Source organism: Aethalodelphis obliquidens, unplaced genomic scaffold (genome assembly GCF_003676395.1).
Source record: "Aethalodelphis obliquidens isolate GAN/ISIS:26980383/991018 unplaced genomic scaffold, ASM367639v1 scaffold10, whole genome shotgun sequence".
Lineage (NCBI taxonomy): Eukaryota > Metazoa > Chordata > Mammalia > Artiodactyla > Delphinidae > Aethalodelphis > Aethalodelphis obliquidens.
In genome coordinates, this window is record NW_020837954.1 from 1,607,595 (window position 1) to 1,626,713 (window position 19,119).

The 19,119-nt window shown below is 52.5% G+C and overlaps 3 protein-coding genes across 9 annotated transcripts; 1 reads left to right on the forward strand and 2 right to left on the reverse strand.

The window, feature by feature from the left end:
* Positions 1-650: 650 nt before the first annotated feature.
* Positions 651-5,394, reverse strand: CBLN3 (cerebellin 3 precursor). Its single transcript, XM_027110964.1, has 3 exons — positions 4,622-5,394; positions 4,209-4,328; positions 651-3,869 (listed from the first exon to the last, which is right to left on the reverse strand). Exons 1-3 carry the CDS (start codon positions 4,919-4,921, stop codon positions 3,672-3,674), a joined length of 618 nt encoding a protein of 205 aa, XP_026966765.1. The 5' UTR covers positions 4,922-5,394; the 3' UTR covers positions 651-3,671.
* A 463-nt stretch (positions 5,395-5,857) lies between these two features.
* On the forward strand, positions 5,858-14,437 carry KHNYN (KH and NYN domain containing). 4 transcript variants are annotated; one of them, XM_027110957.1, is made up of 8 exons: positions 5,858-5,983; positions 6,783-7,003; positions 7,822-8,942; positions 9,101-9,231; positions 9,316-9,412; positions 12,037-12,144; positions 12,353-12,454; positions 12,994-14,437. In XM_027110957.1, the coding sequence occupies exons 2-8, from the start codon at positions 6,803-6,805 to the stop codon at positions 13,244-13,246; spliced, it is 2,013 nt and encodes a 670-aa protein (XP_026966758.1). In that variant the 5' UTR covers positions 5,858-5,983; positions 6,783-6,802; the 3' UTR covers positions 13,247-14,437. The 4 variants fall into 4 exon arrangements, 3 of the variants coding, with proteins under 3 accessions (XP_026966758.1, XP_026966757.1, XP_026966759.1); XM_027110956.1 differs by having other exon boundaries at positions 5,881-6,118; XM_027110958.1 differs by lacking the exon at positions 5,858-5,983 and adding an exon at positions 6,513-6,693.
* A 1,377-nt stretch (positions 14,438-15,814) lies between these two features.
* Positions 15,815-18,915, reverse strand: SDR39U1 (short chain dehydrogenase/reductase family 39U member 1). 4 transcript variants are annotated; one of them, XM_027110960.1, is made up of 6 exons: positions 18,840-18,915; positions 18,426-18,532; positions 18,241-18,323; positions 17,747-17,868; positions 16,846-16,989; positions 15,815-16,571 (listed from the first exon to the last, which is right to left on the reverse strand). In XM_027110960.1, exons 1-6 carry the CDS (start codon positions 18,853-18,855, stop codon positions 16,159-16,161), a joined length of 885 nt encoding a protein of 294 aa, XP_026966761.1. In that variant the 5' UTR covers positions 18,856-18,915; the 3' UTR covers positions 15,815-16,158. The 4 variants fall into 4 exon arrangements, with proteins under 4 accessions (XP_026966761.1, XP_026966762.1, XP_026966763.1 ...); XM_027110961.1 differs by lacking the exons at positions 18,241-18,323; positions 18,840-18,915 and adding an exon at positions 18,173-18,240 and having other exon boundaries at positions 18,426-18,819; XM_027110962.1 differs by lacking the exons at positions 18,241-18,323; positions 18,840-18,915 and having other exon boundaries at positions 18,426-18,819.
* Positions 18,916-19,119: the final 204 nt, after the last annotated feature.

The following is a 19,119-nucleotide window of genomic DNA, read 5'->3' on the forward strand; positions in this document are numbered from 1 at the left end:
CGTTTAAACACTATATAACCAAGTCAAAATCTACACATTTTACAAATCAAATTATTTAAACATTGATTGCAAACTTAAATCTTCCTATACATTTCAATCAAATCATCAGTATCATATGTCAGCTCCTCTAAAAGCATCAAGCATTTTGGTAAAGCACACACGTCTTACAAGGATTATAAAATTTTTCACACACGTCTTACAAGGATTATAAAATGTTTTACACCTACTCTTATACTCATTATAAAAATGGGTTTGTAGACCCAAGAGAAGGACACTATCTCATTTCAGACCAATTTTTGAATTTGGATATCCAAAAGAAGAATATATCTCAGTGCAGATGAAGTTTTGAATTATTAATCAATGAATTCTTGGTTGGGACCTGGGAAATACTTTACCTTCTAAGATGATGAAAATCTGAGCCAGTGCTTACCTTATATATCACTGGAACTTTTCAAGTCCACACTTTTCCCATGGATTAGTGTATTGTAACTGGATGCCTTTTCTTTAAACGATGTCATCTTTAAGTTTAACGACTATGATATGCAGATGTCCCAGAGATGTCCATGCCCAAACCTCTTATGTTTAACGGTAAAGGGACATTTTCTACGTAATTAAAGTTATGGGCCCTAAAATAGAGAGCTTATCCTGGATTATCTGTGTGGGCCCAATCTAATCACAAGAACCCTTAAAATCAGAGAATTTTTAAGGTCAGAGACGTGACAGAAGGGTAGGTCAGAGAGGTTCAAACTGTGAGAAGGACTTGGCCTGACGTTTTTGGCCCGGAGATTGATGGCAAGGAACCTCAATCCTACAACCATAAGGAACTGAATTCTGAATGAGCTTGGGAGTGGATTCTTCTACTTCAGTAAGGAAGGCAGCCCTTCCTACACCTTTCTTTTGACCTAATGAAACCCTGAGGAGAGAATCCAGTCATGCTCTGCTGGACTTCAGACCTACAGAAACTGAGATAATAAATAGGTCAAAGTTGTGTTAAGACACTACTTTGTGGTAATTATTACACAGCAATAGAAAAACTAATACAATAACTTTACTGACATTATTTACAAATTTATCTAGCTCATTTTCATTTTTACAAACTTCCCCAATATTGTTGTTTTCCCCAGTATCCAGTCTCCTCTTCTTCCTTATTATATAACTCCCGACTTTTAGCTGGGCATAGCTGCCTGGAATAAAGACTCTATTCCCTAGCCTCTCTCCCTTGCCTGGTGTGGCTAGATATGACTAAATTCTAGCCAATGAGATGCAAACAGAACTGTTGGAGGTGCCTCTCAGAAAGCTTCTTTAAAAGGAAATGGGTGTGCCCTTCCTTCCTCCTTTCTGGGACTGTAAGGGTGAAGTAATGGCTGGAGCTCAAGGAGCTATCTTGGGTCAGGAGGTGATATGCTAAAGGTGGTAGAACAGCAAGAAAGGAAACTGGGCTGTGGCGATCATAAAACTGCCATCCAACCCTGCAGTCTTTATTTGCAGATTCTTCTATGTGAGACAGAAATAATCTGCCACCTTGTTTAAGCCATTATTATTTTGGGTTTTACTGTTCCTGTAATCTCATTATAATTAGTAGGGTAGTAGAGAGGCCCCCTTTCCCAAGAAATGAAGGATCATGTTTGAGCAGTGAGCAGTTATCTTTTGGACGTTTGCCTAATTCATGTTCATGTAACACACTGTGGGAGCTTCTTTCTTCCTAGTTGTAATATATGACCAGATGGTGCCGATCAGTCTCTTTCATTTTTGGTACAGTTCCAACGTTTTCTGGAATTACTGAGAGCTCTCTGGATCCACCCCTCCCTACTTATGCAGATAAAGAAAAAAATGCACCTTATGCATAGATATAATATCTGCTCTACTTATACTCTTCTACTTATCAAAATTAACTAAAAATATCCTATTATAGTCATACTTCTTCGCTCAGTAGACTAACTACATTTTTGTACACTGTATAGTTACTTCTTCCTTTTTGAAAATCACAACAGAGTTGTGGATTTTAAAAATTCACCTTGTTCCAATTAACAATATTATTTTCCTTTTGATTATCAAATTGTCACAGAATGTCAATTTGTGGAAGCCTATTAAGATTGGTTCCTTTGCCTTCTCAGCTCTACCCTACATTTAAGAAAGCACCTTTGCTTTTTGTCTTCACCAATAGGTTCCAGGCCTAGAGTTATTTATGACATGGAGCTATTCTCCAAGGGACCTTGAGTCCTTTTAAAGGAGAATAATATCTGAGGCAAAGCTTCAGGTGCTAAGAATGCATATCAGATTTTTTCCTGATGTTGTTTCTATGCCGCTTTAGTGACAAAATTTGAAAAAGTTATTTCTTTTGAAAACCACAAATTCACAATTGGTATTTCCTATTTAACTCAGGCACTACCAAATCCTTTTTTATTTGACTCTGACATACAGTTTTACATTTATTTTCCCTACAGCATACCTGCTTGTATCCTGTAACCCCTGAACCCAGTTGTAATGTCGTGTTCTCTCTTTAGTGATCCTATAGGGTCTCACTGAGCATCATTCTCTAATTACTTTATTGATAGATTCATCCATGCTGGGCCAATGGGACAGAGAGGTGAGACACAGTTTATAATACTGGCAGGAGAGTGGTTGAAAGGATGAATTATGGAATCCAAGGAATTTTAAGGAGGAGGATAAGACAGCACAAATCAGGAGAAAGAAGAGAGGTTGTGGGATAGTGTGGGACAGGTACAGTGAAGGTCCCTGAGAGAGCTGGGAGGAAGGAGGTGGTGGTCAGAGCATGAAGTGATTGAACTTGAGACTACAAAGGTGGAGCAGTTCTAGGAGGGGGCCACGGTCATTGATGTGTTCCATGCCTGGAGATCTACAATTGCCCACATGTGACCTACCTCCACCTCCAGCTGCCAAAGGGACCTTTGTATACCCACTCTCGGCCAAAGCAAACATACACACCCATGTCTTGGGTGGGGAGATGAGGGCCAGAGTCCATCTGGGATCTTCCACAAATAGATGCCGGGTTCACCGTCGGCTGGCTGCCCCAATGTACGTGAAAAATGTATACCGTGTTCAGGCTGGGAGCATGCCCCCTTCCTGCCGCACCAGCCACAGGCTCTGGGCTGCTCTGTGGCCCTCCCCACAGTTCTGCTACTGGCTGAGTCTCCCTCCTGCTCTAGTGCACACAGTGCTGGCTCAGCTTCTGACTGTGCTGGCCGAGATCTGTGATGCTGGCACTCCTCACAGGAAGGAGCCTGCTGGGTATGCTGAGGCTGGTCCATCTGGTCCCCTGTAGGGGCCTGTCAGGCTCACCTGTACCACCTGTTCCCCAATAGCACTGAGCAGGAAGCTGGGTTGGAGTTGGGGGGACAGGAGGAGCAGAGTCTTCTAAGTAGCACAGGCCTCCCTACCTGCCAAACCCTGCCCTGATCCTAGGGCTGCAGGCAGAAAGAGATGCAGTGAGAGGCAACTGTGAGGGGCAGGTTAAGAGGGGCAGGTCCCGAGACACCAGAGCTCTACTCTTCACCTTGGATGTTTGGTACAGGGTCCCATGCAAGGACGTGGAATAATAAAGGCAGCCAGAGGGAGTCTCTCTCCTGCCCTGAAGATGCTACTTCTGGGGCAGGAGAGGGCAGAGGGCAGGGGTCAGGGGCTAGATTTCCTTCCTTGAAAGGCTTGAGTCCTCAGAGTGGGAAAATGAGGAAGCCAGAGAAGCTTGAATATTTCCAGCCACCCAGCAGGTTCCCTCGACGCAGGCGCAGAGATACCCGGTCCCCAGGGTCCAGGGGCAGTAGCACAGAGCTGGTGGCTGCCTCCCGGGTCACGTCTGGGTCGTTGGCAAAGGCCGAGATGACAGGCCATGTGTTCAGCATCAGGCTTACCTGGGGAGGGAAGCCCAGTTAGTACCTCTCCCTAGTCCTTGTCCCGGGACCCCCACTTTCCTGAGGGCTTCCTTCCTTCTCTGCAGCCCCAGAGGGACACTCTGGAACCTGGGAACCTGAGGCTCAGAGCACCCTCCTGGGAGGGCTGAGAGGTGGCCGGTGTTGCACTCTGTGCCTCCTTCACAGTCTCTGCTAGGCGGGCCCTTTCCCGCCTTGCTCCTGGCCCCCCAGGATGCAGGCCAATGGAGGTCTGCCTGCGGATCCCCTGGGCTCCACTTATTTCCCCCTTCCCTTCCCCTCCTGAGCTGGGGATGGGACAGGGCCTAGGGTTCAGGTCACCTGGACAGTCTGGCGGTTGTACACCTTCACCACATGGAACCGGAAGCTGTAGACGCCCCGGACAGGGGCCACGAAGGAGCCTGAGGCCCGGTCAAAGCCACCGCCCTCGTTCACCAGGACCTGTGAGAAGCGACCCTACTGAGTGGGGCTTGGGGATGCCTGGGGCTAGGGGAAACCAGGATTAGGGGGAAGGGGCAGTGAGTAAGGAAAGGAAGGGGTGGCAAGTAGACCAAACAGGAGGGATGCACGGATTCAAAAGCAATGGTGAGAAAGGGCAAGGAGGGTGTGGTGGGAATGAAGGGAAGGGAGACGGGAAGAAGGCTTGGGGGCAACTGGCCACAGCAGGGCTGTTTCCTTAGCAGCAGAGTGGGTTTGGACAGTGATTCCAGGTCTTTGCAGGGTAGAGGGATTACCTGGTCGAAGTATATGGCTCCACTGGTGCCATTGCCGATCTCTCCTGCTGGCTCGTGGTGGTGGCTTCGGACTGCAGCAAATGCCACTCTTCCAGGGGGTGCCTCTCCCAGGGCTGCTCCCCCTGGCCCCCCTGCCGCAGCTCGGCTGGGCTCACAGACCACCAGGCACTCACCTTCCAGGAGGACTGGCTCTGTCCCCTCCTGGGCCCACCCTGTCCTCAGGGCCATAAGTGTCAGGGCCAAGGTCAGCCAAGGGCTGAGTGAGGGACCTGGTGGCCAGTGTCGCTTTGCTCCCAGCATGGTTGAGTGGCTCTGTGACCCACAAGCCTTCTCTGTTTGCTCCTTGGTTTTGTCCACCTCTCCTCCAGGCTCTCACCACCCCTCACGCTGCTTCTCAGCCCTCTCTGGGACTCATGGTCACCTGGTCTTGGCATCTCCCTCTCCATCCCTCTCTGTGCCCCACGACTCTGTCCTGCCTCTCACTCCTGCTGTCACTGCAGTTCCTGCCTCCTACTCCTGCTGTCACTGCAGTTCCTGCCTCCTCGGCAGGGCACAAAATGACAGCAGCTGGGCTCTGGGAGGGAGAGGAGAAATGAGGCAGCCATACAGGAGGGCTACAGCCAAAACCCCAGGGCAGCCCCTCCCGAGAGCACTGAAGGCTGGAACTGGGACGACAGAGAACATGGGTGTCTGTGTGAGACTGTGAATTCTTGTATGTGTATGTGTGTGAGTGTGTGCGTATGTGTGAGACAGCTCCTACAGCTCCTCCCCTCACTCCTCCCCTCTTCAAAATCCGTCGCAAGTCAGCAGCCCTCTTAGCAGCATCTTTTCCACCGTTGGAAAAAAGGGAGTGTCCTTGTGTTTTCCCTGCAATTGTTTTGGTGGAAAGTGCTTGGCCCAACAGTGTCACTGTCCTGTGACCCTGGGCCCGTCTCTTTCTTTCCTTGGTCTTCTGTATCTTCATCCGAAGGGACTGCATTAGTCCGTTTAAGGCGCTCTTCACCTCCATCTCTCCATGAAGTGGTTCCTCATTCCTGAGAAACAACTGCGTGGAGCGATTGAAAACTCAGAAGAGCGCGGAGACGTGACCCGCAGGCTTGGAGCAAGAGCGGGCGAGAGGGCGGGGCCGGGGTGGGGGGACGAGTAGGCTGTGGGCGGGGCCGGGGGCGGGGACCCGGCTGGGGCCTGGGCCCGGGCCGAGGCTCCGGCCGCCGGCGGAGAGCAGCCTGCAGCTGGCGGGGGCGGGCGCGCGCCGGGGCTCGGTGCAGGCCCAGCCCCGGGAGGGGCCCAGCTGACTCCGCCCCCGGCCAGGAAGTGACTCAAAAAACTGTTCGTGATGTGGGGAAGAGAGGTCCCCGTTGGGTGAGGAATCGGGAAGGCCCGCCCAGATTCGGGCCCCCCGCCTTTCTTCCCTGGGCCGGGGGCGCGGGCGAAGCTGGGGCCGGCGGGCACCGAGCGGCGCCGGCGGGACTGAGGCCGCAGCGGGCGGCGAGGCGGGTAGGCGCGCTCTCCCCCGCGCCCGGGCCGCGGGAGCCAGAGGCCGCAGTGCAGAGCGCAGTCGGAGGGCGGCAGCCGCCAGCGGCTATGGGCGGGGCCCGGTCCGACCCCTGGGCCCCGCGTGGGGCTCGTGGCCCGACCGAGGGGTGTAGCAGACTGCGGAGGAAGGGGGAGGGGTGGGAGTGGCTAGAACCTTGGAAATGGCTGACAAGGGACCCAGAGGACAGCCCAGTTCAAGCCCTGGTGAGGATTCATCTTTAAGAGGCCGTCTTGGACTCGGAGATTGCAGAGACCCGGAGGAGAGGGACTCTTTCGTCACCTGTCCCCTCCTTCTGGCCTCCAGACCCAGCTGGATCTCCCCCCCCCCCCCGCCGCCCCGCCCCCGCTTCCTGCTCAGGGCTGTGGTCATTTTCCAAAGGCCACACACCCATCCCAGAGAGACAGCCTTCCTTGTTTATCCATGACTTGTCTCCGGAGAGAAGGCCCTTGTGTCCAGATAATCTGACATTCCCTCCCTATCCCCAGGCTGGACTGAAGTGCTGGTTACCTCTTGGGTTTACCAGTTTGGTAACTAGGTGCGACCTGTTGATAGCTGGTGTAGGCCAGGAGACCAAATTTGGGTTGAGGGGACATTGAGGCTCTGAACTGCTTTCCCTCCTTTCAGGGCTGGGCGGCCAAGGAGCCATGCCTACCTGGGGGGCTGGCTCCCCGTCCCCTGACCGTTTTGCGGTGTCTGCGGAGGCTGAGGACAAGGTGCGGGAACAGCAACCCTATGTGGAGCGCATCTTCAGGGTGGGGATGAGCGTCCTCCCGAAGGACTGTCCTGAGAACCCTCACATCTGGCTGCAGCTGGAGGGCCCCAAGGAGAACGCCAGCAGAGCCAAGGTGAACACCTCTCCCTGACCTTTCTGGGAAAACAATGACTCCCTCCCCCGAGGAGGCAGAAGAGAGGAGGGGCTGGGGAGGATCTCCACTCTTTGCTTGTCTCACTGGCCCTGAGCTTTGAGGAACTTCCAAACTCTCTATTTGTCAAGAGTTTTGGTTTCATTTCTGCTGCGATGACCCAGATTCTGCCAGGGCTTGGAGATTAGTGACTCAGTTCAAATCAGTTTTTACTCTTTGGGGGAGAAGAGATGATTTGGTTGGGCAGGCAGGCTCCACCAAGGAATTCACTGTGGGGTGGGAGGCCACACTGATTCCTTTGGAGTTAGTCAGGACTTACAGTAAGGCACGACCAAATACCATCCTTGTGGTCCTAGTTTGTTTCCTTATCTATAAAATGTGAATAATAACAGTACCCACCTCACTGAACTTATTGTGACTTAGATAAAGCATGTAAAGCGTGAGTTCGGTAAAAGTTGTCAATGATGATTGTTATGATGGAAATATACAACACGCATACACACACATAAATGTTTAGAAGAGACAGCCTTTTAACCAATTAATTATAACAGTTTCTTAAGTTGAGGCAAGTTCTAAATGGAAATTCAGCCACGGGCTGTCAACTGAAAAGGCAAAGAAGTGAGTTTCTCGCTCCCCTCTTAACCACCACGTTTTTCAGGATCTGTAGGGCTCCATAGCTCTCCTCAGGCATCCTGGAGCTCAGAGGAGAGCAGCGGCCCCGAAGGAGCTATTGGGCCACTTAGGATTCCAGCAGTCTCTTTTTTTTTTTTCCTACCTCCCCTCCCCACCTTTTCCCCCAGGAGTACCTGAAGGGTCTCTGCAGCCCAGAGCTACAGAATGAAATTCATTACCCACCCAAACTGCACTGCATCTTTCTGGGAGCCCAGGGCTTCTTCCTTGATTGCCTGACTTGGAGCACATCAGCCCACCTGGTGCCGGGGGCGCCCGGCTCGCTGATGGTCAGCGGCCTGACTGAGGCCTTTGTCATGGTCCAGAGCCGAGTGGAGGAGCTGGTGGAGCGGCTGAGCTGGGACTTTCGGCTGGGGCCATCCCCTGGAGCCTCCCAGTGTGCTGGAGTGCTGAGAGAATTCTCTTCTCTGCTGCAGTCCCGGGGGGATGCCCACACAGAGGCCCTGCTGCAGCTGCCCCTTGCTGTCCAGGAAGAACTGCTGAGCCTGGTGCAAGAGGCATCCAGGGGGCAGGGGCCCCAAGCATTCCCGTCCTGGGAGTGGGGGAGCCCAGGTCTGCTGGGTGCTCAGCACCAGGGAGTCAGGAGTCCCCTGAGTGACAGCAGGGAGTCTCTGGACACAGGACCTGCAGGGTGGCAGGAGTCACGGGGAGAGAGATGTGCTATGGAGAAGGAGGGGACAAAGCACGGTGGTCCCAGGGAGATGGATTTGGGGTGGAAGGAGTGGCCCGGGGAAGAGGCCTCGGAGAGACAAGTGGCCTTCAGGCCACAGTCAGGAGGAGGAGAGGCAGGGCAGGCAGTGCCTCTGAAAGGGAAGGCCCTGGGGAAGGAGGGGGTGCCTCAGGAAAGAGGAAGGTTCTGGGTCCAGGGCGCCCCTCCTGGCACCCAGGGCCCCTGTCAGAAGGCAGCCCAGCCCCGGGGAGCCTCCCTCCTGCAGCGGCTCCATAATGGGGAAGCCTCACCTCCAAGAGTGCCCAGCCCCCCACCGGCGCCTGAACCCCCTTGGCACTGCGGAGATCGAGGGGACAGAGGAGACAGGGCAGACAAGCAGCAGGTCGTGGCTCGAGGTCGGGGGTCTCCGTGGAAACGAGGCACCCGGGGGGGTAATTTGGTGACTGGCACACAGCGTTTCCAGGAGGCCCTCCAGGACCCTTTCACTCTGTGCCTTGCCAATGTGCCAGGCAAGCCAGACCTTCGCCATATTGTCATCGATGGCAGCAACGTGGCCATGGTGTGAGTACCTGGTGGGGCTGAGCGTCCTGGGGAGGGGGATGAGATGACGAGATGGGCAGTTGCATTCACCTTGGGGATATGTGCGAAGTGGGGGGCAGTACAGCCAGGCTGCCAGGCCCCCCTGGGGGTCCCAGAATGCTGACCCCTTTCCACTGCAGGCATGGCCTCCAGCACTACTTCTCCAGCCGGGGCATTGCCATTGCTGTGCAGTACTTCTGGGACCGTGGCCACCGCGACATAACTGTCTTTGTGCCTCAGTGGCGTTTCAGTAAGGACTCCAAGGTCAGAGGTGAGTTGGGACTGGTCTTTTGTGTCCGGGGATGGGCCCTGCTTCCACCTTGAGGATAACCCCATTCTGCTCCTCTTTCTCTAGAGAGTCACTTCCTGCACAAGCTGCATTCCCTCAGCCTGCTCTCCCTCACTCCCTCCCGGGTCTTGGATGGCAAGAGGATCTCTTCCTATGACGACAGGTACTTGCTTCTTTCTTGGTCACAGGCTGGACATTCAAGGAGCCAAGTGGGAGACTGAGGGAGAGACAGAAGCTCCTGACCCTTCACACTGTCTGTAAGCCTGAGTCGTGGGACAAGGGTCAGTTCTCCTCCGCGTGCCCCTATGACTGGGGAGGTAAACCTGCCCCGCAGGCAGGATGAGATGGATGGTGGACAGCTCTGTTTGTCCACTCATCCTTCACTTTTCACTCATCAAACTAAAGGATGCCTCATATTTATACAGTGCCTTACTGTCTAGAAAATACTGGTTTAATGGAAAGATGGGAAAGCCAATGACGTGAATAGCTGACAAATGCCTCTTACAACCTAGATGTCCAAACACATAGAGAAATTCCCCAACCTTCTGGAAAAACCAGAATCAATGTTCAAAATAACGATAAATGAAAAAACACATTCCATGCATAGTAAGACTGTACAAAACATGGTATAATAAAAGACAGTGAAAGATCACTGGTCTTAGAATTTGCAGGTCTGGATTTGAGTCCCAGGTTGCACAGTCATTGACTGTGGAGTCTCTTAGTGGATTAATCTCTTTGTCTCAAGGTCCTCTTCCATTTATTCATCCTCCTTGTGAATGTCAAAAGAAGCTAAGGTATGTGTTTGTCTCACTCAAGGTGCTGGGCAGGAGGGCAGTGATGTTCCTTAGTTTTTCATGGATCCAATCAAGTGTGGCAGAGGGCCTACCTCTTGTACAGAAGTGGAGACGGAGGGTCAGAGTAGTTAATTTTCTTGGCAAAGGCTATGAAGTAGCAAAGGGAAAATGAGAACTTAAAGCTGCTAGCTGGTTTAACTGAAAAACACGGGGCACATTCCCTCCCCAGTGTGCACACAGTGTGGGAGATGGGCGGATTTTAAAAGCTAACTAACCGATTTAAAAAAACTAGTGACAAGTTCTTTATTCTCTAGGATTTTCGGTTTTAAATTAAAAACAAGTTTCCAGACTGAAGTGATTATATATTTTGTTTTTTCAAACACTTAGCTCTTACTCCCTAACAGGAAAATGGTATTCTACAAAAAGTTCACGTTCTCCCGATGCTATTCTGTTTTATGTCTAGATTTCACAGGTTATCTGCGCTATGGAATCTTCTTTACACGCCAGCACTGACACAGTTAAAACTGAAGGTTGAGTCAGTGGTAATAAATTTTGAAGGCACATGTCTGTACAGTGGTGTACGTCCTGATAGGCAGACAGCACAATATGAATTTGGAATTTTGCCTAGTTACAGTGAAAAACACAGTGGCACGTAGCACAGGCCTACTGAATACTGCGGAGCAACGTATGATGTAATGTGATAATAGTAAAATACGCTTAACCTGAAAATACCTTCTGTACCTTATATGATACCATATACATTTTTATGTCATCTGCTTAACTTATTTCCCAGACAGAAACTCAGAACCAGACACCTGTCACACCGAATCCTGATTACTAGTCCCCTCTATACCACAATGTTTTTCAAATACTGACTGCCTGCTTAGTACTAGGTGCGTGGCCTGCCGAAGGAAGCAGGAATGCAGGGAATCAGGGAAGACCTGATTCTCGACTTCAAAGAGCCCAAAGAAAATGTAAACCAACAGTACAGAATGGAGAGGAAAGGGATCCCCCTTCTGGCTGGGGTTTTGTGGGAAGAGAAAGCTTTGAGAGCTTCTGTTGATTGATTGACAAGGACATGGGATGCGTTGGAGCTCTAGGTTTTAAACCTGTTAAAAAGGACTCACCTCATGAGTCCTACCCCAGTCCTGTGGAATCAGAATTACTAAAGTGGGGCCCAGGCATCTATTTTTTTAAAGTTCCCCTGGTGGTTCCGTTCGTCAGTGAGGTTGGGGAAGCACCTTCCAGATGGAGGGAATAGTTTGAGAAAGATGGAAGTCGGACAGCACGGGGCATGTTTGAAGAACAGGGTGTAATCTGATCATTGATTTTGGCAGGAGCTGAGTACAGCAGGGAGTATGGGGTGAGATAAGGCCATAAGAGTGGCTTGGAGCTGGGTTCTAGATGGCCTTGGCTGCCAGGCCTGGGCATGTGGAAATATTCGGTAGATAAAGGGCAAGTTTGGAAGACTTTTGTGTAGGAAGAGCATATTCTCTTGGGGGAGGTCAGGAGAGACTGGAGGGTGGTAAGTGGCTGGGGGCAGGGGACCCCCTCATCAGGAGGCTATGCAGTAGTACCATGCTTGTAATGTCCACGTAGCTCAGATGGTAATGGTGGGACTGGAAAAGAAGGAAGCAGAGTGGAAAGCCTTTCAGAGGAGAAGCATGATGGATCTGTGACTGATTCATGGGGGCACGGTGGAAGAAGACAGAGCCAGAGCCAGATCTTTCTATTTCACGCTAATGAGGCACAAAGTGTTGAGTGGAGGATTGTGGTGACTTGAGGGGATGCTATTGGGGAACCACGATGGATTCATCTTTCATGAGTTTCCTTTCTAACCCGTGGCACCTGTATGCAGTCAGTCACCTGGGGGCTGGATCAAGGTGAGGGGGCCAGAACTCCATCACCGGAAGTGGGTCACGGGAGTCGATAACGCTCTTTGGGGTTGGGACCTTGGAGAGTCCCAATATGGCGGCCGTGGTTTTCGTGACAGGTTCATGGTGAAGCTGGCTGAAGAGACCGATGGGATCATTGTCTCCAATGACCAGTTCCGGGACCTGGCAGAGGAGTCTGAGAAGTGGATGGCAATCATTAGAGAGCGGTGAGGGAGCCCTCCCCTGAGCACAGGGCACGGACTCAGACCTTTCTCTAAAACCAGCTCTGCTCTGCCACCGGGTGAGGACTCTGGGAAGGGGCTGACGTTGCTTTGCGAAGGATGGTAGCTGGCAGCTTCTGATGGTGTTGGTCTTAACTGTCCGGGAGGTGGGCAAAGGCCCCTCTGTGACCACACATTCTCTGTGCCCATCCAGCCTGCTGCCCTTCACCTTCGTGGGAAACCTCTTCATGGTGCCTGATGACCCACTGGGGCGAAATGGCCCTACACTGGATGAGTTCCTGAAGAAGCCGGTCAGGTAATGCCTCAGACTCTCCTAGGCAGCCCTAGCTTTTGCTCTGCAGGAGCCTTGCAGGCCTGGAGAATTGGGGGAAGAATGACCTCAATCTGGGCCAGCTTTATTCTGTAGTAGTTCAAGTTGCCTTGGGCTTGGCCCAAGGAATCCTGACTCAGACCCTCCTGGCTGGGAGGGAAGCTCCTGTTTCCTGTTTTCCCTGATCAGTGTGTTGGACGGAGTTATTTGGAAGGTACTTGCTTTTACTTATAGCCAGCTGCATTGAGCATGCCCTCTGTTGGACATAAAGTGATTAATTTATTAGACTAGAACTAGATAGTGGCAGGTTCACCTTCCAGGTTCCAAAGGAACAGGCCATCTTCCCTTCAGAAGTGGGTTGATACTGCCCCTCAGTGGTCAGTTTCTGGAACTTCAGGGTCACTCCCCAGAGCCCAGACTAGGCAGGGCAGTTGACTGGGAGTGGAGAGCAGGGAGGCCCACTGGGCTCTCACCTCCCTCGAGGATGCTCATCAGTTCTTCCTGTTCCCTCTGCTTCTTCGCAGGGCACAGGGGTCTTCTAAGGCGCAGCATTCTGCCAAGGGCTTCACAGAACACAGTAATCAGCAGCAGGGGAGAAAAGAAGAGGAGAAAGGCAGTGGTGGCATTCGGAAGACGCGGGAGACAGAGCGGCTCCGGCGCCAACTGCTGGAGGTGTTTTGGGGCCAGGATCACAAGGTGGACTTCATCCTGCAGCGGGAGCCGTACTGCCGGGACATCAACCAGCTCTCTGAGGCCCTGCTCAGTCTCAACTTTTGAGCCTCACCTGTCTGAGTGACTGCCACCCCGTCAGCTCCAGCTTCATCCAGCTCAGCTCATTCTGTGAGGGTCCCTCTGCTGCTCAGACCCTGACCCAGTCTCACCCTGAGTTGGTGCTTTGTGTCAGGGAAGCACCAAGGAAGTGCATTCGTGTGTGGGGAATGCTCTTGCCTGGGGCACTTTGGGGACAGGTCTGTAAGGTGACCTGATCTCACCTTGAGTCAGGACCTCAACCAGCTCTCAGGAGGTTCTGCTCAGCCTTAACTTCTTAACCTTGCTTTATGCAGGGTTTCTGTAGGGAATGGGGGCTGCTGGGAAGGGTGGGTCACGGAGATGGGGACTGTCGGCCCCTCCTCCACGCTGAGCTGGGGATGGAGGCTAGGGTGGGTGGGAGGGGAATGTAGAACAGGTGGCCAGGAAGCTAAGCCTTTCCTCCTCCTGGCTGCTGCTCTGATGGCCAGAGGACAGGACGAGTCCCAGGCCTGGCTGGGCTCCTGGGCGCATCAAAGGGAATGCTGGGCCCTGGAAAGGCTAGTGTTATGGGGTCTGGGTCACAGTGGGGCAGCGGGGAGCTGGTGGAGAAGGCAGAGGGAGACTTGGCTTCTGGTCTCAGCTATGCCTGCCTGTGACCTTGATTGATCTTGGTCTTTACTTCCGCCTACAAGTCAGGGGTAAAAAAGCCTGTTGGGAGGAGAGATGAGAACGTGGAGGAAAGGTACTTGGACCAAGCCTCAGGTGTGTCTGTCTGTGGTTGCACAGGCTTCCTAACCAAAACCTCACTTTTAGAGAGCTGAGGGTCCTCTGTCCCCAGAACCTGTGCCCTAGATGTTTTAACACTGCATCCTCAGTATAATGAGCCCTATAATGGCTGCGTCCCTTTTGGGCAACCCCCCTCCCCCGCCAAATCCACATTTACAAAACGGTTAATTAGGGGTGACTGTTTGCATTACCAGAAAACTCTCAGGGTTCCTTCCTATCAATGGCAGCTCTCCTGTTGCATTCAGGTGTTTGTTTACAGTTGAACGAATGTGTCAGAAAGTCCGCAGTCCCCAGTTGATGCACTTGCTCCAGCGTTGAGCAGTCACCAAACCAGTGAAGCCATGTTCTGCGAGCAAAACGTTCATGTGACCTGACCCTAGCATCTTCTTTACAGAACATACATGTTGCATAAAGCGAGACCCACTTCTGCTCCGTGTGTGCGTGTATGCGGATGGGAGGGTTTATAGAGTTTGTATCTAGAGGAACCAATCTGGAAAACGAAAATTGAATAACCAGAGTCAGAAGGTACTTGACTGGCCACCAGACCAGCTGCTGTCACCTCAGGACATTCTCTTTCCTCCTTGATTCCTACAGGTCATTGTCCTGTATCTGCTTGAAATCCTCCTGTACCAGGGAATTTACTACCTCCGAGGCAGCACATCCATCCGTGGACAGTACTAGGCAGTCCTTCCTTTAGTGCATCCCCAAATATGCTTTTCTGTTACTTCTACCTTTGAGGCCAGTCATTCCATCAGGAACAGTACAGAGCCAGTCAACTTCCTAAAGAGTCCAAAACCAGATAAAGAAGTGAGACAGGTGTTCCTGGATTCTGTGCTGTCTGGGCCCTGCAGCAAGTCCCTGGACATGGCCCTCTTTTTAGGCTGACTTCTGTTCCCTGAGTGGCACAGGGAGTTGAAATCACCCCAGATCCTTGTATCAGCAACTAGCATGTGGAGCTGAATGATGATGGAGAGGGTCTTAGGGTCCCAGTGTCTTTGCCCTTCCCCATTGGTGAGGTCCACCACTACACTGCACTGAGCTGGGCTGGGGGGCAGGCGAGTTGGAGAGGCTAGTCGGGGTGGTAACAGTGATTCAAGGACAACCCATAGTCTCCTCAGAAGAAAGGAGATTGGTTAATATGGCCTGAATTGGGGGCTAGGGGAACTGCTTCTGGTCAAACTGTGGCAGAAACCAGGGTCGAGAAAAAGGGGGAGGCTCCTTGATGAATACTTGGGACGCTTTTTCCCGGAAAGGATTGAGTTTGTAACTTTTGATAGGTTCCTTTTACCTTTCACTTTCAATGCTGGTGGGTATGCAGTGGGCTCGAGGTATCTTCTGCTCTTTTGTGCTAGGGATCCTGGTTGACTTAAGTGGCCCCAGTCAGATGAGAGGCAAGTCCTTATCTTTTGACAGTCCTAAGCTTTGCACAGCTTTGTCCCGCTGCAGCCTGATGAACTGGGGCCAGTGTGTGATTGCTTTATCAATTCACTGTTCAGTGACAGGCTGAAGGCTGTCCTGGACTTGGACCTTGTCCCTTCCTGTGCTGGCATCCTAATGGCACTGCGTGAAACAAGTATGCAGGGTGACCACAGAGCCCACTGGAAATGGATCACCATTCTTCTTGCCTCTACCTTTGTCATAACCTCGTGCCTCAAATTTGTTGCCAACTCTTTTGGCAATGGAGGAGGGACCAAGAAGGGAGATGTTGCACATTATAACTTTCAAAACCCCATGTAAAGTAAAGGGTCTCCTAGGATGGCACTCCTTGAAATAAATTTCAGAACCTAGGCCAAAGAGATGAGCTGAAGCTAGTGAGATAATTTACCTTTATTGCCTAAACTGCGGAACATTCTCTACACAGCAAAAAGGAGAAATGGGCCAGGAACAGGACATGCAGGGAAACCAAACTTGGGAATTTATTTAGGAGCAGTTCAAGAGGTTAAGGTCCCAACTCAATGAGACTGCAGCCTTGAAACAGCAGACAGTCTCTCAGTTAAATAAGGTGAGGCAACAGGACAATGAGAAAGAAAGAGGACTCCCTAAGAACCAGATGGTTCAGGTTTCAAGCAGAGGAGAACCTGAGTTCATAGTTTCTCATTAGGAAAGCCCCCGCTGAGGGACAGGCCTCAGGCCCTTCCTTGAGCCTCCCCCACCTAGGCTATGACTTCCTTCAAGGCGGCCCCCAGCTCTGGGAAGGAATACTGGTAGCCAGCAGCCAGTGTCCGTCTTGGGACTACCTTCTGGCCCTCCAGCAGCATGACGGCACGTTCTCGCCCAAAGACAGCTTGTACCACCGTGCTGGGGAGAGGGATGAGGGCTGGGCGGCCCAGGGCTGCGCCCAAGGCCCGGGCAAACTCAGCGTTGGTAGTGGAGGAGGCTGGAGCCACTCCATTCAGGACCCCTTGCACGTGGCTTGCTTCAAGGGCGTGGGCTAGGATTCCTGCCAAGTCTCTGATGTGAATCCAGGGGAAGAACTGGTGGCCTGAGCCGATGGGGCCCCCCAGGCCCAGGCGGAAGGGCAGCAGCATGTGACCAATGGCACCGCCTCCACGGCCCAGCACAACCCCTAGAGCGGGCAAGAAGGACGGTACAGGAAGGCCCCTTAGCCTCCAGGCAGTCTCACTGTTCCTCCCTGCTTCCCCTTCCTCACCTTTTCCCCATGCTGACTGCTCTGTGGCAGGCAAGGGGTGTGGCTCTCTTTGGGATGTCCCGCCCTCCCACCTGTAGGTTAGCTAGAAGTGGAGGCATCCTCTGTAAGCCCAGCTCCCCTTATCCCCCCACCCTCCGAGCCCAGAGAAGGCATTCCAACCCTGTCTGATACCCAGGGCCCTGGTTCTCACCAGAGCGCACCACCACTTGGCGTGTAGAATCTCCAGGAAGCCTCGCCGCAGCTTCCCATTTGGTTACAAGGTTGGAGAAAAAGTCAAAATCCCCTCCTGGGCTGTCCTCATCGTACTCGGCAGTCAGGCTGGGCTGGTAGTAAGCTGCCGGTGGAACAGCACTTGTTTGCTCTGCATGTCCTTGGTCCTGTCTGGCCCTTTGCAGTCAAGGCTCCCCTTGGCCTCACCCTCCTTGGCCCTTGGGATCTCCCCACGGGAACTCAGAGCCATGGATATTTTCCCCTTGATCTTCTCCATGAGCTGACCTGTTCCGGCCCTGGAGTCATTCTTATCTTTCGTTATGGGGCTAAGCTGAGGTGCTAGAGTGAGAAGCTAAGAATAAAGACTTGGGTGCCAGACTGCCTGAGTTTTAATCTCAGCTCCACCATTTATTAACTCTGACTAAAGGCAAGTTACATAACGTCTCTGTGCAGAATTTTTGCATCTTTAAAATGGGAATAATAGTACCTACTCCATAGGTTTCTTGTAAGGATTAAATGTAATATGTGCAAATCACTTAGAATAGTGGCTAGTGTGTGTGTGTGTGTGTATTTGTTATTTGGTCCCAAAGGTAAAATACAAGAATCAAGAATTCTGTTCCTAAAGAACTGTACTATAAGAAATAAGGGACCTGGAAGTAGGTGGGACTTTCCCTGGCACTGGGAGCAGTGCCACTCCCTTCACTTTCTCTGAGGTCCCCATTTCTCAGTGAAAGTACACAAAAGTCAGGAGAAATATGCATGGAATGAGGGCCTAGGTAGATCCGTGGTTGGAAAAGACCAGCACTCTGGGGCCTGAGCTGCTCCTCACTGTGCTCCCTCCTTTCCCTGGCTAGTCTAAGGGTTGGTGGTGTGGGACATACCTACACCTGTGACTAAGACCCAGACTTGGGGGGATTGTGGGGCTTTGGCAATGGCTCTAGCCAGCATTTGGGTGGTCTCCAGGCGGCTGCTGAGAACCTCTTTTTGGAAGGCTTCATTCCACCTGCAGGAGAAACGGGAAATAAAATGCCACTAAATACATGTACATACCCTTCCTTTCCTCTCTTTCCCTGGGGCCCATCCATATCCATTTCTAATAAAACCCTGCATTGCAGCTTAGAGGAATGGTCCATCTCTTCTGTAGAAGGAAAAGGCACATCTACTTTGGGCATCCTCAGTGGGGAGCAAGGTCCACCAGCTGAGCGGGAAGAAGGGCAAGTGGCTGTGGAGGAGTGGGGGTGGGGGAACGAGCAGTCCGGTATACGGGCTGAGTTCTCAATCTGGCAGTCCCATTCTTCACAGCTCACAGTAATCCTCAGAGTCGGCCCTCTCCTCCCTCTGCTCTGAAGGATGTCAGCTTCAGGGCCCGGCTGACCTGCGGAGAGGGTTGAGGATGTTCTCTCCCGCCAGATTGACGGCGGCATCGCAGCGGGGCAGCCCCGACGTAGCGAGCTCATCCTGTTGGAGAAAGCGCACAGTGCCCGCGAGCCCTCGCCCTCGCCCTGCGCCACCAAACTAGGCCCCACCCCCACGCCCCATGCTTCCAGAATTTGGACATACCCACGTGATCCGACCGGCCCCTGGCTTTCGGGAGACCAGCGTCACTTCGTGGCCCCTGGCCTTCAGCAGCTGGGTTAGGGCTGTCCCAATGAAGCCCGTTCCGCCACCTGATCAGAAAATGAGAGGTGTTTATCCTCCCGGGGGCGCCTTCCGTCCCCACGTGGCCCCCTCTTCCGGTGCCCTCCCATCTGACGCCAGACTTCTCCCCTCCTCGCCCCCTCCCCGCGATGCAGAGGTGACACAGGTCACAGAGTTTAGGGAGATTCGGCTTCTAGGGCTCTGAGGCCAAGGCCAGGTTGCCTGTGCACGAGACGGTGCCCTCTCTCAGAAATGGCCTCCTAGCCCTCAATTTCTGGCTATGTTTTCTTCGTATAAACCGGCCTCCTCCCACTCCCCCTTCCTGCCCTCCCTCACCCACAAGAACCCTCATAGCGACAAGGACCTAACGCGCCTGCGCAAGATTTAGAGTCCACCTCTAGGATGACTGCAGCCTTTCTGCGCATGCGTCTTTCGGGAAGCGCCCTCCACTTGGGGGGCGGGTAGGACTGGGCGTGGTCCTGCCTGGCGACCCGGAAGAATTCGTAGTGAAGCCTGTATATTTCACTGCAAGGAGAGGCGGGGATCTTAGCAAGGAGGCCGGGGGGTGGGGAAATAGACTGAGGGGGCGGGGAAAGAAGGGGAGGAGGCGGAAGAG

Bases quoted from the DNA above. Each gene is read 5' to 3' on its own strand.
- CBLN3 (XM_027110964.1), bottom strand. From the start codon at position 4,921: ATGCTGGGAGCAAAGCGACACTGGCCACCAGGTCCCTCACTCAGCCCT. The intron at 4,329-4,621 runs GTAATCCCTCTA...CGCTTCTCACAG, and splicing joins GAGCCATATACTTCGACCAG to GTCCTGGTGAACGAGGGCGG. The intron at 3,870-4,208 runs GTGACCTGAACC...TTCCCTCCCCAG, and splicing joins ACAACCGCCAGACTGTCCAG to GTAAGCCTGATGCTGAACAC.
- KHNYN (XM_027110957.1), top strand. From the start codon at position 6,803: ATGCCTACCTGGGGGGCTGGCTCCCCGTCCCCTGACCGTTTTGCGGTG. The intron at 8,943-9,100 runs GTGAGTACCTGG...TTTCCACTGCAG, and splicing joins GGCAGCAACGTGGCCATGGT to GCATGGCCTCCAGCACTACT. The intron at 12,145-12,352 runs GTGAGGGAGCCC...GTGCCCATCCAG, and splicing joins ATGGCAATCATTAGAGAGCG to CCTGCTGCCCTTCACCTTCG.
- SDR39U1 (XM_027110960.1), bottom strand. The intron at 18,324-18,425 runs GTATGTCCAAAT...TTTCTCCAACAG, and splicing joins GGGCCGGTCGGATCACGTGG to GATGAGCTCGCTACGTCGGG. The intron at 16,990-17,746 runs GTATGTCCCACA...TTCCACCGGCAG, and splicing joins GGTCTTAGTCACAGGTGTAG to CTTACTACCAGCCCAGCCTG.